The following is a 17,439-nucleotide window of genomic DNA, read 5'->3' on the forward strand; positions in this document are numbered from 1 at the left end:
AAGATAGCTGCGTCATCTGAGGATTTGATGACACAATTATCAAGGTTCACGCTTCTTCAGTCACCGATGTAACTCGAGCAGGAGAGGAGAGCAAACGCTGGTGACGGACGTTTCTAGACTGCATGCAGGATGCAGGTTTACAAGAGAAAGGAGGAAAGAAAAGACATCCACAAGCACAGAGTTTTAGTATGTAGTAATATATAATCTTTATATATAACCACATAAATCAATCAATCAGTCCACTGGACATTCAAGTTCGAACTCAAAGTTGGAAATTTGGACAGATCCACCCAGACCAAGTTCACCAGCAATAAAGCATAGTTGATGCCATACTAGTCAACAGACAGTGATCAGATTTATGCTTCATCAGTGTTTGTGCTGTGAAACATTGATATTGGTCCTCAGTAGATGTTTGTGAGCTTCAAAACTCAGAACCAACCAACTCAACCAACTCAGAACTATGGACTTCCAACATGAAATGGACTGCGGCACAAGGCCGAGTGAGCGTTGTGCTGCAATCACAAGTTGAGCCTAGTCTCAGGCTTAGTCTCAGGCCTAGTCTCAGGCTTAGTCTCAGGCTGTCTGCTGGGTAAGTGACGCTCTGTGTGCAAACCTTTTGGAACATAGTTCTCTGGTCGGTATAGTGGTATTACCCCTTTGGACTTTTTGTTTTCACAGTGTTGCTGTAAATTCAGTTTGTGCTGCTCTTCGGGAGCTTTTCCAGGGGAGTCGTCAGATTCTGGTTGTCCTGAACTATCAGGAGGACGTAAATAATCTACTCTCCATGAAGCTACATGAAGACTAAGGATGAGTCTATATAGTGTAGTACGGTTTAAGACTGGCAGTCAGTTAGAAACTCCCATTTTATGGGTGAATATCTGGGTGCACAGTTGTCATACACCTCTAGTCTAAGTTGTTTTGTGAGTTTTCTACATGGGTGACGTTGCTGACTTTGTTGAAACTCAGTCGGTATCTTTTGGAAGAGCAGTTATCATTATGAAAGAGATTAAAGACGTTTTTGAAGGCTAATCTTGTGGCAATGTGAGTTTTAGTGACGGAGGGCGGTGAGCAGCTTATTTCTTCAGTCAAGAAGCCGTCTGCTCTGCTCCGTCTGCTGTTGAGTTGTCTCGACCTTTTTTGACATCCACAGGCTTGACATTTGAGAGACAAATAGAATTACTTACATTCCAAATGGCACATGAGAAGGCAAAACTACAGGCTGAAATTTAATTTGCGGTAGAAAAATTGCAGCAACAAACAGAGAAACAGAGACGGCAAAACTGAATCTGAAGTAGCACAAACTTGATTTGAATCGAAGAGGTAAAATGGTTAATAAACAGGAATCCAGAGACGTTCTTCTCTGTATCTGAACATGCTGCTGATGGAAGAAAGTGGTGTCGGCTTTAGCGTTGCAGTGTGAAGGCTACTTACAGGCTTAGCTTGTCTTTACATCTTCTGACTGTCAAAATTATTACGTTGTCAAGTGAGCAGCACGACCAGCGGATGAGTTGGTCCCCGGGGCAGCGGCAGAGGTTCCTGAGTGGAGGAAAGAAGAGAAACAGACGCACTTTGACTTTGCTCGTGATCTGACAGCTCATTTATCTCGCTGCTCGCTGATCTTGGTAGTTTCACAGCCATCTCACTCCATCACGTTTCTGATTCTTTGGTTTGGTCACACTACCGATGTGCTGATTGACCTTTTCATATGTTTAATGAATGAGTTCTGTTGCCTTTTCTGTAAATGAATAAGATTACTTGTTCTTTTAATGTCATTTATATAATGTCATATTTTAGTTTTACTCATTAAATTCAAAGAAAATAGAAAAGACTTCTGTTTTCTCACCTCTAAATCTGTCTTTGTGCTGCTGGAACATGTTTATTGCCCTTCTGAGATCAATGTCGTCTCATCAGTACTGATGCATGAATGCAGCCAGGAACTATGTGTTTTTATGCATTTTTTGTTTGTTTACTGAAGAATCGGCTGTATCAAAAAACTACCTGTCTGATCAATAAAATGATTGTTAAAATGCCTTTTTACGTCCAGCAGCCTCATGCTGTTTGACCTGGAAAATTAAAGGGCAAAAGCAGCTGTGTGCTCACTCTTATCGATGGAACAGTGCTGTTTTTGGATATTAGTTTAACTGATCACAGTGCTTTCGTATTTACTCGGCACATACTGGGCGTTAAACTCAGAACTTTCTTATCTGTATTAAAATATTTGTATGGAAACTCTACAGTGTGCACAGTTAAATCTCAGACTGAATTGCATACTAATCCCAGTGGACACACGAAGACAATTATTAAGTTTATTTCCCGTTAAAAGGGGATATTCTGTTGTGCATTTTTAAAAATAGACTTTTAGGGAATGCTTCCCGGCAGAGCATCAAGTCGGGGATGTGTCTTCTAAGGAAGTGCCCTTTAAAAAATGCCATCATGGCTTTTGTTTTTGATTCCTACAGCATTAAAGAGATGAAACAAGGCGCGCGGATCAAACTTTGACTCAAAGAAATCTCCCAGGTTGAATCAGACGGTCCTTTCAGATTCTGAATGCCACCAATTATAGTGATATTTCCACAAACATCTCCATCACCCTGGGCGCATACTTCATCAAACAAATGTGCAAAAGGCTGTTTCCTACATAACATAACCTAAATATAAACAGACATGGTTTATGTTGCAATGAATTTATTGCCTCATTCATTTTCTTCAGTGCTGCTTATTCATTCTCACTCACAGGGGACTGAAACCAATCCATCACGGTGGGGAGATTACTTTTTTAAAAGGAAAACGGTGTTTTTTTTTTAAAACATCGACCTTGAGCCTGCGGGCAAAATTGCGTCTGTTGTAGAAATCATTTAGCAAAGGACCAGCCCATCAGTAGAGGATTCCTTCTTTTTCAGTGAGTGGTAAAGCTTTTATGTGTTAAAGAAAAATAATTTACCAAATAAACCTCCGCTCCTCTCATACCATAAAGAAATTCAACATTACAGCTGACTGTGTATTTAATTTAAACACTACAGTTCAAAGGTTATGAGAGGTTTCTTTTTGATTAGTGAACTATTAGTAAATAAATCTGATAAATATTTTTTTTCTTCAACATGTGCTTTAATACAGCACAGAAAAAACATTGTGTATCACTGAAAACCAAAGAAAAATCAGAATAATAAAGCAGTGGTGATTAATCAGGAAGGCCTCTCTGAAATGTCTTACAGCCGACAGACTGGAGCACAGAGACTTTAACATCTCTGACAATCATTGAAGAAGCTTGTCGACACCCCAGGATGGAGAGGATTGATTTGATAGCAACAACCTGCAAGTGACATAACTACATGTACAGATTTACATAGTTTCACCCTCTGATAGTAAGTGAGCCTTAACTTTCAGATGTTCTTTCACCTTTGATTCATTATTGATTGTAACCCAGCTGACCGTCTTTCCCGAACCAGAGTTTTGAGTGATCAGAACCTTAAATCAGTTTAATTATGTTTCATTTAGTGGTCATATTGCAAAAGTGGATACTGTAGGAAAACGGATGAAAGTCGTTGTCAGTGGACATTTTGCAGCTGCGTTCGCTATCAACATTCATCATTTCCCTGTTGTCGTATTGATTAAAAACCTAAAGCGGACGGCAGTGTGTTTCTGCCAAACTGCAAGTTAAAGTACACAACTGTCATTTCCAGCAGGCAGAGTTGCTCTGTCACCATCCATGTTGTCAATAGCAGATCACACTTTAACTTTAACCTGTATTTCTGTTTGTTTTGTCACGTGACTTCATCATAAACAAGTGATTTGACTGACATCTCAGTGCAGCAGCACAGAAATGACTGAGCGCCTGGTTAAGATGTAGAAATGATTTTCTTGACATACTTTTATTATGTGTACAGTTTTCCTTTATTCTACCAGTGCAGATGTGTATTCTTTTAGGGCACGACAGCAGGTGTCTGTGTATTTTTATTGAGCATTTTCCAATAAAACGACACAAAAAGAGATGTAGAATTTATTAGCAGCAATCAGATCACTTTTTATATTCATTCAGCTCATCAAAATGTGTAAATGAATATCGAGTTTATTAAAATAAAGGGCAAGAGGGAACAGACCGGAGGTTCAGACAGCTGAGATTCAGTAACCAGACACAAAACAGCAGTGAGCGGTGGTCGAACCCCTTTGCTGCATGTCAACCCTTCTTCTATCCCACAGTTCTTGTCTGTTCGTCGCCGATCTGTTCAATAAAGGCAAAAAAGTGTTTAAAAAACATGATCAGTCATCTAATGTAGTGAATACATGAACAAATCTACATGGCATTTGCTGTTTAAACACTCTTCTTGGTCACATAATGTTCACTCCAGGCGTGTGGTTTGAAATGAAAGTTTTCTCTCCGTCATTTATATCCCCACCCGTTCTCCAACCGTACTGTTTTCATTGTCCACTGTCAGCAACTCCTTTCAAAGTGATTATAATGACCATGTCAAGCTCAGTTCACCACTATTAGTGGTAAAGTCTTCTCTAATCTGCGTTCACGTCGCACCGCCGTTATTGGTTGTTTGATGAATAGGAGCTGAACACACGGTGAATGTTGTCCTGATAACACTGGTGAGACTAAGTGTTCAAATGCAGAGCAGAGTTCAGTAAAACAGTTAGTGTGACTTAAACTTGAATTAGAGGGAATCTTTTGTTATGGTGATGTTGCATCCTGTGAAGTTTGTGACTGTGGTGACCCCGGCTCTGCCTAATGGGCCATCGAGAGCTCCCCCTGGCCTGCAGCGGGAGGAAATTTCCACTGGAGTGGTTGTTGTCCAGTGACTGTCTCTTCAACCACTGACAGAATGCCCAACCATTTATGCCCGATACGCCCAGCTGTTTGTTGACTGTGGGGAATAGGAGCTGACTACTGGCAGGAATGTAGGCTGATGGAGAGCGGAAAAGTACTGGGGGTAGCCAACAACCACCCCCACTACACCCCCACCCCTGACCAGTTAAGCACTCTCCACTACATGTGTCTCCAGGGCCAGTTATAAACAAGGACAGCCTGCACTTTCACAACAGAACAAATCTGAAACATATAGACTAGAGAGGCTCATAATCTGTCAAGGATTTATAGATAAGTGCGTCCTGCTGCTCTGGATTGGAAACTGATCAGCCACAATTATTTTAATAGTTGCTTTTTACATAAATGATATAGTTATATACATTTCTATATATTTACATTTGTACATGGCAGTTAAACATTTATGTTTATGTTACTTTGTTTAGATTTGCTTTGCTTTGTTTTCCTGTATGTCTGTTTATGTGCAAGTACATAAGAGCAGTAGAACAACTGGACTGTTCCTTGTATGTTTTCACGTACTCTGACAAAGAAAAACCCCATCCAGCAATTTCACCTAAATATCAAAAGTAAAAGGACTTGTGATGCAGAAAAACAGCCCTTGGGAGAGTATTTATGGAGCAATCAGACTATTTATGTCCTGATACCAGAACTCAGAATGTCTGTGAGTATTGATCCAACACCAATGTGCTTTTTCTCCCCCACATTTAAAATCTGTGTACGTGCAGCTGAAACTCACTGGAATTACTTCATTTACTTCATAAAATCCTGTGGTGCAAAAAAACTGAATCAGTGTGGACCAAAATATTAGTTGGTGAAGAAACTGTGACCCCTGGCAGATACACAGTGTCATAAAATGGATATACTGTCTCTAAAATTGTGCTTTTCTTGAGTAATACTTGAGTCATTGTCTTTGGACCGACTGCCTCAACAGAAAAAAAAACGACAAGAGGAATAAAATGGAATGAGAAAAAGGAAAAGAGGAACAGTAAAACACCTGCCGTGTGACTGGACTGTTTCATCAGCCCTCTGGGAGCTGAGGTGCAGAAACACCACAGCAATGTGCACTTTGCACTTATATCAATTAGATAAATGCATGACATTTTAGTTTACCACTTTAAAGCTTAGAAATGTCCTGTTAAGTGGAATAGAACAGAGCATTAGGTGGCAGAAGCAAAAATCTAACCTCCCTCTCTTGTTACAAGAGTTTTTTCACATTAGCGTTGCATAACTGTGTGAGAAAGAGGGCCATCTAAGCAAATATGAAATGAACCGGCCTAAAAAACTGCACAAAAAATGTAGAAGAGCAATGTTTTGTACGTTACTGCCCTCAATTTCCTGTAGTCAAACACAAATAAATCTCCACAGGTAATGCATCTACTGCTGACCACAGCTTTTTCTTTCCCAGCAGGAGCTCCTTCGCCCCCCTGACTCACTTTCAAAGGACGCATCTGCCTGAGGGACAACATTATTGCTGTGACTGGCAGATTTAAATGTGTCGCATGACAGGTGACAAGGCCTTTTGTGGACTCAAAGGTATTTAAATCCAGACTATACTGCAAGCAGAGCGGCACAAAAACACCAGGTTTGGACATAAAGGATGCTGCAAGTGGGCAGCTTGTATCGTAGATCTCGTGCCAAAAGAAGCTTCAGCTGGAGAGAGATTACACTGTGTTACAGCTCCGATGGAGCTCATGTAGCACAACAGCCACTAAAAAGCCAAACAGCCAACACTTGGACACAATATGACTAATACTTGTTTTGATATTGTCTAGCAGGGATCAGCACTTTATCTGCTGTGAGCTGGCAAAGCTGAAATGAGTCGTGATGTTTTGTGCAGATTTCTGACATCACACTGCAATATTACTGTTATTGCTTCCTCGGTGCAAACAGAAAATGTGTAAACTAATGTTTTGATAGAGAGGCGGGACAGGCTGGCTTTATAAGGACAATCCCAACTGTACTGACACAGCCGCTGCTTATGCAATGGGATATTTGACCGGGACACTGTGTTCCCTGACAAAGGCATTTCTATTCAAAACCCTGGGTGGCCAGCTTCCAGAGAATCATTCACACAGGATGAACTTCTGCCCATCAGAACAGGAGGAAGTAAACAAGAAGCAGAGGATATCTGACTGTGGTATCATCCAGGTGAGGATGGAGGTGGATGGAGTTTAACTTCAGGCTGCGTCACGGCCTTAAATACACATCTGTTGGCGAAAAGGACTCCTGAATAACCTCCTTAATGATTTAACTAGACGTCAACGGTCTTTTAACTCACATACTTCCCTTTTACTTTTGACTGAATCACTGATTTGCCTCTCCTGTGTGTTTACTAATATGATAATAAAACCGTAAAGGTAGAACAGTTCATGATTCAGCTGAAACAGTGGACGCCCGATTCACATATTTTTACTGTATGTACTTTTGGTTCAAGGCTCTTTAGTTCTAACTAAAACAAATTTTATTCTGGACAACAACGTGCTTCAGACTTTGTAGCATCAATTCAAGGAAGCACCTTTCCTGGGACCTTATCCCCCAACTTTAGCATTGGACCAGCGTTTTTTCATCTTTTTCCTGCCAGGTTTTTCTCTGGCTGATATCACATGGTTAAAATGTGAATTATGACTCAAACAACCCATGAAAAAAAAGAGTGACAGATGGCTGATAATGTCTTATAATGTCTGCGATCGGTTAGTTTAATGACTCATGAATATTTCAGTAATAGTGAAAATGAATCATTGTGCCCAAAGGTCACAAAGTTTGATGATGAAAAGTTGTGTTTTAAATCTGTGAGCTGCTCCACGAAAGGATTTTGGGGTAAACTCACCGTCTTTGTTCTACATTTCATACATAATTAAATATCCTTAGCATTTTTACTCAACCACAACTAAGAGGAGACACAACAGGTAAAAACTTCCCCAGTTGATTACTAACAATACGACTTATTTTCTGAAATTTTAAATCTAAAACATGTAAATGAGTCATTTATAAGTGCACTGATTTGATTACACTTTTCAAAATGTTCTTTTTTATCACCCCATGAATCAAAAAACACTGTCAACAGCCAATAATAGGAATATAAAATGACTTCTTTGCCATGTTTTCAGAAGTAAAATGTGTTATTTATAAATCAGGTTCTGATATATGAACCTCCAGAATAAACACAGGACTAAAACTGTGAAGTTTGGTGTTTATAAGTACTGAAATGGAGCTTTGAGGGTCTGAGTATAAGAAAAACACTCATTCTGAACTAATTTTAGACAAAGTGTATTAGAGTCAACACCTACATGTGTTTTTTTTCCCCCTCTATTCTGAAAAAGACATGTTATGGAAATGAAAACTGCCCAGCACATGAAACCAGGATGTTTTGCCTGTAGTGTCTCACCTGGGGGAACAATAGATTGTGTCTTGTTTTGTCTTCTTGCAAATTTAAGCACATTTTAAATAAATGTACACCTATAAACTCATTCAGACCCTGATGACATGTCTGACTGGTTCATAATGAGTTTGCATGATAAAAAGAGGACAAATCGCCTCTGTGAAGGAGACTCCAGCCTGGGAGCACCCAAACTTACCATCCCCTCCCTCCAGAGATTCCTATTGGTCAGCCTGGGAGGTAAATAAAAAACCCCGGCCTCCTATTGGCTGGAGCTCGCTCCTTCTTTGCAGAAGCCTCCCTTGTTTTCCCACCTCCTGGCTGAGTACAGGTCCTGTCAGTTGGAGGCTCAGCTGTGGATGAACACAGGATCCTGCACCGCAGTAATGAAGTTTGTCAGGTTTATTATGAAAAATGCCGCCTTGGCCAGTTTGCCCAAACATATCGAGCATTTTTCTAAATTTTCACCTTCGCCGCTCTCCATGAAGCAGTTCCTCGATTTCGGTGAGTCTCGATCCCCGTTCAGATGCTTCATGTGCAATAATACAACAAGGGAGCTAGTCATATGGAGAGGTCTCTAAACCTGATGCAGAAATGCACCGCAATTTAGTGACCAAATTCACATGCAAATCTGTGAGGCGAGCAATGCAAGGCTGAGGGTTTCCCTGCAGCCTTACCGTCAGGTGCATGGTGCTCATAGTGCAGAGTGTTGCATCAGATCTGTAGCCAGCTCAGTCTGCACTATGTGGGCCCAATGCAGGACACTCAACTGCTTTACTTCTACTAAAAATCACCAACAACTTATAATAAAAGTCTCTCAGCAGCTTGCAGATTGTGCAGGAGAATTCAGGAAGATCCTCACAGAGGAAGGAAGAAATGTTGATTATTATTTGCAGATCAAAATGCTCATAAACAATCCAGTTTATCATAAGAATTCAGTTTAGGGCCATATTCAGTAACCTTTAATGTAATTACCATTTTCTGTTGATTGCCTGGTTGAAATGTCAGAAAATATCAAAAACGTCTATGTTTATCTGTTGGTGTCACAAAACTGTAACTAAAGACCATAATTATCGATCATTTCCTGATATCCTGCACTACATATTAGTCGATAACTCTATGAAATGTCAGTCAGACTGTACAAGCAACAGCCTAAATCTCTAATATATTAAATTCTTTAACAAAGATTTTTGTTTTCTGTGTAATTTTTTGCATGAAACATGATTCAAACGAATGGATTCATTAATCGGTACATCCCTCAGCTCTAATTATTTTTCTCTGTGTTGATTCAGGGTCCATCAATGCCTGTGAGAAGACATCCTTTGTATTTTTGAGACAGGAGCTCCCTGTAAGACTTTCAAACATTATGAAGGAAATTAACCTTTTGCCTGACAGACTGCTCGCCACACAGTCTGTGCAAATGGTGCAGAGCTGGTAAGTCAAAACGTATTTCTCCCAGCTTCTAGTAATTCAGTAAAACCATATTCAAAACCAGACTTCATCCCCTGAGCGGTGGCAGGTTCACAGTCACAGCTGTTGAGTTGTTTATTCCCTTGTAGTAGGACGGTTGAAAAAGTTGAACTCCTTCCAGCTCGTTCTGTGCGAGGGTGGGGGAGGCTCTCTCTCTGGTGAACTTTACCCCAGTTTCTCATCACATGTCACGTGACTCTTTTCAAGAGAGTCTGCTTTTCTTTCCTTTATGAGGAAGTCCAACGCAACCTTGCAAATATATATAATATATAGAGAATATAGAACTCCTGCAAGGCTCACTCAGCTGCTTGTCTTGCATTGTACAACATGTGTTCATGTGTGTGTTTGTGATTCAGGTACATCCAGAGTTTAATGGAGATCCTTGAATTCCTAGACAAGAATCCTGATGACTACAAAGTCCTTGGAGAGTAAGTTCTGAATTGTCCTGCACAAGCTCGTTTTCACTTTTGCTTGAGGCAGAGAGAGTTTGTCATTGTTAAGCTGCAGGCCTGTGGTCAGTTTTCATGCTTTGAAGAGACACAACACTCACTCAGGTGTGTTACTGTCAGGTTTTTGGTAAAAGGGCGTTGTAATTGATTATTTCAGGGTGTGATAGTGTTCAAACCTGGAGTTATCTTTGCTCTTAACGTGCTTATCTCCCACACACGCCCTCCTGTGTTCTGTTGGGTTTAAAGACCTTTCTTTATGTCTTTGCTGCTCAGGTTTGTTGACACTTTAGTCACCATCAGAAACAGGCACAACGACGTAGTGCCGACCATGGCCCAGGGCATCATAGAGTACAAAGAGGCCTTCCCCCAGGACCCAGTGACCAATCAGAATATCCAATACTTCTTGGACCGATTCTACATGAGCCGCATTTCTATCCGTATGCTCATCAACCAGCACAGTGAGTAACACTCAGTGAAGTGAAATCTTTATCTGAAGTCACTGTGTAGCTTTTATATCTGTTTAAATCTGTATTGTGGTTTGTCTCACAATCACTTGCTTGACGTCCAGAGGGAGAGATAAACCCTCTGTACCCTGAAATAGTCCAGATAGAACTGTCGCCTCACGACCTCTATTGTCACACACATTATATATTTATATATGGGATGTTTTTGCAGCTAGAGTTCAGAGTGTTTGTATCTAATCATGCAACATGTCTAGCCTGTGTTACATGATGTGTGTGTAACCAGTTCAGACTGCTCCTGTTAAATGCTTTTTTTGTATTTTATAGTTTATAGTTATAATATATAACCGGGACCCGAGTACTCAATTCTGTTCCATCTCATGTGAAACTGTGTGCTGGTGTGACAATAAAGATCCTTGAATCCCAAATATAACAGTTTTTACAGTAGAATCATACCTGTAGTTTTTCTTCTGTTATGACTTATAACATGTTAAACATTAGTTCTTTGTGGGTACCAGCTAAAATGTGCAAATTATCCAAAAATAGTACCAAAAGCTGGCATGAAAAGCTCCAGCAGATCCGATTATTATTATGTGATTGCATGATTGCTTATTTAAACGATAATTTAGCTAATTGTAGTTAATGACAGTAAAAACGGTTTAGTTTGCTTCAGCGTGGGTTGTCAAGAAAATATCAGAAACAATCACCTTTCCATGAGAACCAACCTTATATTTAATTGGTAAAATGTCAAATAACGCCAGGCCTTAACTTTTACTGAGCTTGATGTGTTTATGGCTCAGAAATGACAGATAACATTCTGCTTTCTTACAACTTGATGTTTTTTGTTCCCTGCAGCTCTTATTTTTGACGGCACCACCAACCCTGTCCACCCAAACACCATTGGGAGCATTGACCCTCACTGCCAAGTGGGAGATGTAGTTCAGGGTAAATATGAGTTACGTTTGAAGTTAAATGCTTTTCATTTTCTTTTGATTACTACATGAATACAACTTTGTTTATTTGAGTTGCAACCAGGTGTTTGTATTGTAATCATAGTCTCTGACATCACTCTCCCTCTTTTTTTTTTTTAATCAGATGCCTTCCACAGTGCCAAGATGCTGTGTGACCAGTACTATCTCCGCTCCCCTGATCTGGTACTGCAGGAGATGAGCAGTAAGCTTACATTGATTATATCTGGCAGGTTGAATACACAGCCAGTTTTACTCCTAATGTCAAAATCACAAAGGGAAAGATCGCAGTCTGTTCAAGAGGTTCAAGTGAAGAACAAATAGAGCCAAGTCTTCTATGTGTGCATACAGTATTAGCGTTTGTATGTAAATGAGCGATCAGCCAGATGGACCTGAGAGGCCTCTAATTATAGCTTTGAAGCTGAAGTAATGGCTAAGTGGACCCGGCTGACAGCTTCAGACAATATTGACACACGGACCTTTTCCTCTCCATCCTCACAAAACATAAACCAGAACAGAATAACTGACGCTAATGCGGAAAAAATGTGTAGTGGATAAAGTTATATATTTGTTTCCTCCCCTGTACAGGCAAGAAGAAGAACCTTCCAATAAACATCGTGTACGTGCCCTCTCACCTCTATCACATGCTGTTTGAGCTCTTTAAGGTACAGCACGTCCTGTAGCTTCGAATTACAATAAGTGAAGTTTAAAAACTGCTTTAACGTGTTTTATTACTTTACATTACGCTTTTTGTAGAATGCCATGAGGGCCACAATCGAGACCCATGAGAACAGCAACAACCTTCCGCCCATTCAGGTCATGGTGTCTCTAGGAGGCGAGGACATGTCCATCAAGGTGGGTTGTAAATTACAGGACAGAAATGATCATTTTGGTAAATGTGGAGCTTTGCAGTCAGCACAGTTTACAGTCTTACTGGTGTGGAGGTCTCTGTTTTTGTCTCAGGAGTTTCCTCCCATAATTTTCACTTGCTTTACTAATAGCAAGTGGATTAGAACTTAAGTTCCCTGTAGGAGTGAGCAGGAGTGTGGGTGTATTCTTATGTTTGTGAGCTCTGTGTGAACCAGCACATTCTTAACACGTTTAATGAAGCCTGTGATGTTCAAATTATTACACTAAGCTAATCCACTATACGCTGTTGTTATTGCAAGTTCAGATCAGTTCAGTATTAAATAAATTATCTAGACAGCTGTATTGCACACAAACTGTGGTATATATATATATATATTTTTGTCGTTGGCATCCAAACGTTCCTCTAAACCTGTTGTGTAATGACTTCTCCCTCAATTAAGCACAGTGCTCACTGGCGAGCGAGGCCACTAAGCTCTGATAAGATTAGCTACATGGGCTGTGTGCCTTCATAGAGCTCATCTTAATGCCCATGTGTTGTCAGGACATGTTACTCACACTGATTGTTGTCACTCATATGAACAGAAATAAGAAATATTCGTCTGGTCTAATTTAGCAAACTGCTGAAAATGAAATTTAGGACTTAAAGTAGCACTTAATAGTCTTTTAATATTAACAATGGATCAAACTTCTGTGTGGTATGTGAAAGGTGCTGCTAGTAGCACACAGATGATTATCTCCAGACTCTGCAGCTCCCTTAGAGGTTAAAGAGCCAGATACTGTTCTCAGGAGTTGGTGGAGCCCAAAACAGAACTAATAGGAGACTGAATAGACTTTCATTACTCTGAACTAGAAGTAAATAAAAGGCATAACTCTTTCTCTCTTGTTAATGTGCTCCTAGACTGCCCCTATGTGTGTATGTGAGTTTGAAGTAAACAGACAGAAGGCCACTTAGCCTCTATTGTTGCGCTGAGTCCAAGTGTTCATGACAGGCATGCACTTGTCTGCTGGCATCACGTCTACCTTCTTATGGCTCAGCACTGTTCAAGGACCTGACATCAGTCCCTCTCCTTTCCCTGCACCGTCTTCAAACTCTGTTTCTGCCCCGTCGGTAGGTGAGTGACAGGGGTGGTGGTGTCCCCTTTCGAAGGATCGAGAACCTTTTCAGCTACATGTACTCCACCGCTCCTGCTCCACAGATAGGAGAGCACACACGGCCTCCGCTGGTAAGTAGAGATACAGGCCATATTAAAAAAACAAAAAAAACAAATGATGCTTTTTTATACAAGCATAAAGGCTCTGGTAATTGCACCATATGCCATTTGTTTGCAATTCTGTGCTGCCCACAAGCATCAAAAGGCTCATCCATCCTTTTTATTTAGACTTTCTTCCCTATTTAAAGATTGAAATCCTGGCACCATTTTTTTCCCTCACAAAAATGAGTGACCTACAATACACAAAGCAAACTTGACAAAAGACCTGTTTGTTCCATGGAAGAGAGCTGCTGCTTGCAGTGTGACAGAGAACAAAGCCTTCTTAAACCCTTGATCCTCTGTCTCTCTGCGCAGGCTGGCTTCGGCTACGGTCTGCCCATCTCTCGCCTCTACGCCAAGTACTTCCAGGGGGACCTGCAGCTCTACTCCATGGAGGGCCACGGCACAGACGCCGTCATCTACTTGAAGGTGAGCCAGACATGGTGATCATGCATGAAACTGTAACAAAAGTGCCAAGAGTTTGAAATTCTGCAGCACCTAAGAGAGGGAGAGAGGAAACTGCCTTGTGACATGTTGTTAAACACAAACCTGCAGACCTGTGGAGCCAGTGCAGGTATGACATGATATTTGCAATTACATTTTGTCCCCATGTCCCTCCAGGCGCTGTCCACAGACTCCATCGAGAGGCTGCCGGTGTACAACAAAACTGCTCTGAAGAACTACAAAGTGAGCCAAGAGGCTGACGACTGGTGCATCCCCAGCAAAGAACCCCTAGATCTGAGCAACTATAAGGTGGCAAAGTGAAAGTGCCCTTCAGGCCTGGTGCGTCAAGCCTGCACACCATGAAACCTTCAGAAATTCTGTTGTCATATCCCCATGTCGTCATCTGTCACGGCAGATGTGTCGCCGAATCTCGTCTCCTGAAAGAGTAGGTTCATGTCATCAGGCTAAAGCAGACGAAGTGTCCCTCCTGTGTTTCAGTCTGGTTTTAGCAGTAGCATGTTCATGTTGTTTTCGCCTCCTGTTGTTCTTTTGGGTTCTTTGTAAGAAAATAGAAAACAGCTACTAACAGAGTGCTCGGCGCAGTCGCCTCTGAAACGCCCCCCCCAGTGTCGCATCAGCAGGGAGTGCGTGTTTAAACATGCAGCCTAGAGTCGTGTGCAGGTAGAGACGGGCAGCACCCAGCATGGGATGGGTGTCACTGATACAAAGAGACAGAGGAGGGTCTAGATATTCCAGTTCAGGACACATGCGGTAAAGTTACTACAGCAGGTGTCAGCGGAGCAAAATATGAAGGAGGAAGCTGTTGTTGATCAACTGAAAGAGGACCAGATCATATCTTCTGTAGGAAATGTCACCCCCAGCCTTACAGTAGCAACTTCACCCAAAGGCTCATTTCATTGAAATACTTGAACTATTTAAAGTAATACTAATGCTGCATCTTGGTAAAGTTTAAGTACTGTAATCCTTTGAACAAATGTTTGACTTTTAAGTTGAGTGGTTTTGTGCTTCCTGCATGGATATTGATTCAAGCTTTTGATATTTCAGCCTCTTAAAATAATCGCAGTATTCGCTCAGACTGATAAGATACTGTGTTATCTTAGCATCAGTCTTCTGGACCAGGCTGAATGTACTCCACCGTTTTCTGTGCATTAATTAGCATTAGTTACAGAGACAAAGAGTATCACATGATAGAAAATACGGCGCTGTCGGGCCCAAGTTCTCTCTGAGGTACCACGCTTTGCGGCGACCAGAGCATTTGTCATGCTTGTTTGGAAGTTTAACACTTTTAACTGAGTTCAGTGGAGGCTAGTGTTATTAAATCCCAGAAGGCAGTGCACATCATGTCTGTGATCCAATAAGGCAAGGCCATTACACTGTGCCATATGAGAAAAAAAAGCCCTGGGTCCATTTGTGTTGAAAATGCGCAGTTTTCTTTTGTATTAAATTGATCTTAATCATACAGTATGTGAAAGGTTATTTTTATAGCTGCACTTTTTTGTGACTGAAATGATTGTACATACTGTAAATACAATCCAAATCATAATAAAAAGGAAAGACTTCGGTACAAAATGCTGTTTTATTTATCCTGCATGTTGTGAGTGTAAGAATAGACTGCAGTTGATTAGCTGCACAGAGGGCGTTAATTATATGAATCAGTGGAGGATCCCTACCGTGGTCTTGTTTTTAGGTTTGACATGCAGCTGCGAGGGACAAAAATGGAAATGACAAGAGCGCGGAGAGTTTTTGTCTCGGTGTCACTGGATCTAGTCTGGAGATGGGGATGAGATCACGTTCAGTAACTCTAACCGGCAGCCGTTCCAGGACTTGAACCTCAGGCACAAAGTCATCTCGCTGCAAACATGGCCACAGTTAGAGTTGTGTGTGGAGAAGTTTCCACCTTGCTGTGTTTTTTTTCCCCACTTGTGGGTGCAGAGAGTTGCACCTCTGTTGTGCCAGAAAATTACAAAGTGGATCACACTTGAAAAAATTGTTCCATTTTTGGCTCAGAGCCCAATAACATATATACAAGACCTGTAGATATAAAAATATGACCACAGATATGTTACCTAACATCAAGTTAAAAAACAGAATAAAAGTGAAATATTGTTCGTTTTTACCTTTTCAGACCTTTAAAAACTACTTGAACTAAACCGTCTGAGAAAGGAAACATCATTCTGCTTTGACTGCTTGTGATGGAGGGTCACAGGTCTGATGACAGTTGCTACAACCGATCTACCTCCAACCTCACAACAATTTTAAATGCCTGAGTTGGCTGAATTCTAATGAGCAGGAAAATCCTCTTCGCCCCCACTTTTTTCCAAGAGTGTCTGGCTGAAATGGTCCCAAACACAGACAGAAAAAATTGAGCCCTCTGAGTATAAACCCCCTGATGAAATTCTCATGATTTGGGGACAAATGTTTGGGGCTTTTTTGACATATTGTAAGCTAATAATGAAATGATGAAACAGTGCAACACACTATATCTGGCTTGACCTTGAACTTTTATATCTAGTTCCTCTTTGTGTCATATATATTACATCATATATATTATTTCCAAGTAGTTTTGGCTAACCATGCAGGTGCTATATTTAACCTGGCACATTCTTTTCTGGGGATGCCTCTCTATTTTTGTGGATGAGTGAAAGATCCTTCGGGTGCCAGATCGTGTTTATAAAGGCCAGCAAGCCAACGGCAGCTGATCTAAATGCGGACTGTGAACCGGCGTGTTTACCGCCAGGCCACTACAGCTACATCGAGGAGTGGAAAGAATCCAACAGTGCCCCTCTCCTTATCTCATGCAAACAAAAGGCTGATAAACTCTCCATAGCAACAGGAGCAACTGCTACAGTACAGTAACACAAACATGTCCGATATCTGCATGTTGGTGCGAACTGTAATTCTTACAAACAGCTTGTGTATAGTTTGTACATGAGATGTGCAACGGGTATAAATAGATCAGTCAGATGTATGTAACATGATACAGTGATTGTCATCTAGGAAATCTTGAACCCCAGCGGGATCCGCAGGAATATGGAAAGATTGATGAGTAGCTTGACTAATATGAAAACAGGAAGTAGAAATTGAGCAAAACAGATATGTAAACACACACAAAGATTAATAATAACGAGGAAGTATCTTTCCCCTGCCAGCTGACCGAGAAATTTGACCAAATGTCTCAACAATCATAATTAATTTGTCTAAAAATCAATAGTATGATCATATAAGAATATAATGATCACAGTATTAGGTAGAATCAAGTTTGAAATCAATTCAAAGGAACACATTTGGAACAGGAGCTCATCTTT

The 17,439-nt window shown here is 40.9% G+C and overlaps 1 protein-coding gene across 1 annotated transcript; it reads left to right on the forward strand.

Moving 5' to 3' along the window:
• The first annotated feature begins 8,558 nt into the window (after positions 1-8,558).
• Positions 8,559-14,479, forward strand: pdk2a (pyruvate dehydrogenase kinase 2a). Its single transcript, XM_070851693.1, has 11 exons — positions 8,559-8,705; positions 9,494-9,635; positions 10,028-10,099; positions 10,394-10,578; positions 11,437-11,526; positions 11,677-11,754; positions 12,138-12,214; positions 12,306-12,404; positions 13,532-13,642; positions 13,985-14,098; positions 14,291-14,479. Exons 1-11 carry the CDS (start codon positions 8,561-8,563, stop codon positions 14,432-14,434), a joined length of 1,257 nt encoding a protein of 418 aa, XP_070707794.1. The 5' UTR covers positions 8,559-8,560; the 3' UTR covers positions 14,435-14,479.
• The last annotated feature ends 2,960 nt before the right edge of the window (positions 14,480-17,439 follow it).

This window comes from Pempheris klunzingeri, chromosome 20 (genome assembly GCF_042242105.1).
Source record: "Pempheris klunzingeri isolate RE-2024b chromosome 20, fPemKlu1.hap1, whole genome shotgun sequence".
NCBI classification, from domain to species: Eukaryota; Metazoa; Chordata; class Actinopteri; order Acropomatiformes; family Pempheridae; genus Pempheris; species Pempheris klunzingeri.

Coding starts and splice junctions, on each gene's coding strand:
- pdk2a (XM_070851693.1), top strand. CDS start 8,561: ATGAACACAGGATCCTGCACCGCAGTAATGAAGTTTGTCAGGTTTATT. Junction 12,215..12,305: donor TGCTGTTTGAGCTCTTTAAG/GTACAGCACGTC, acceptor CGCTTTTTGTAG/AATGCCATGAGGGCCACAAT. Junction 13,643..13,984: donor AGCACACACGGCCTCCGCTG/GTAAGTAGAGAT, acceptor CTCTCTGCGCAG/GCTGGCTTCGGCTACGGTCT.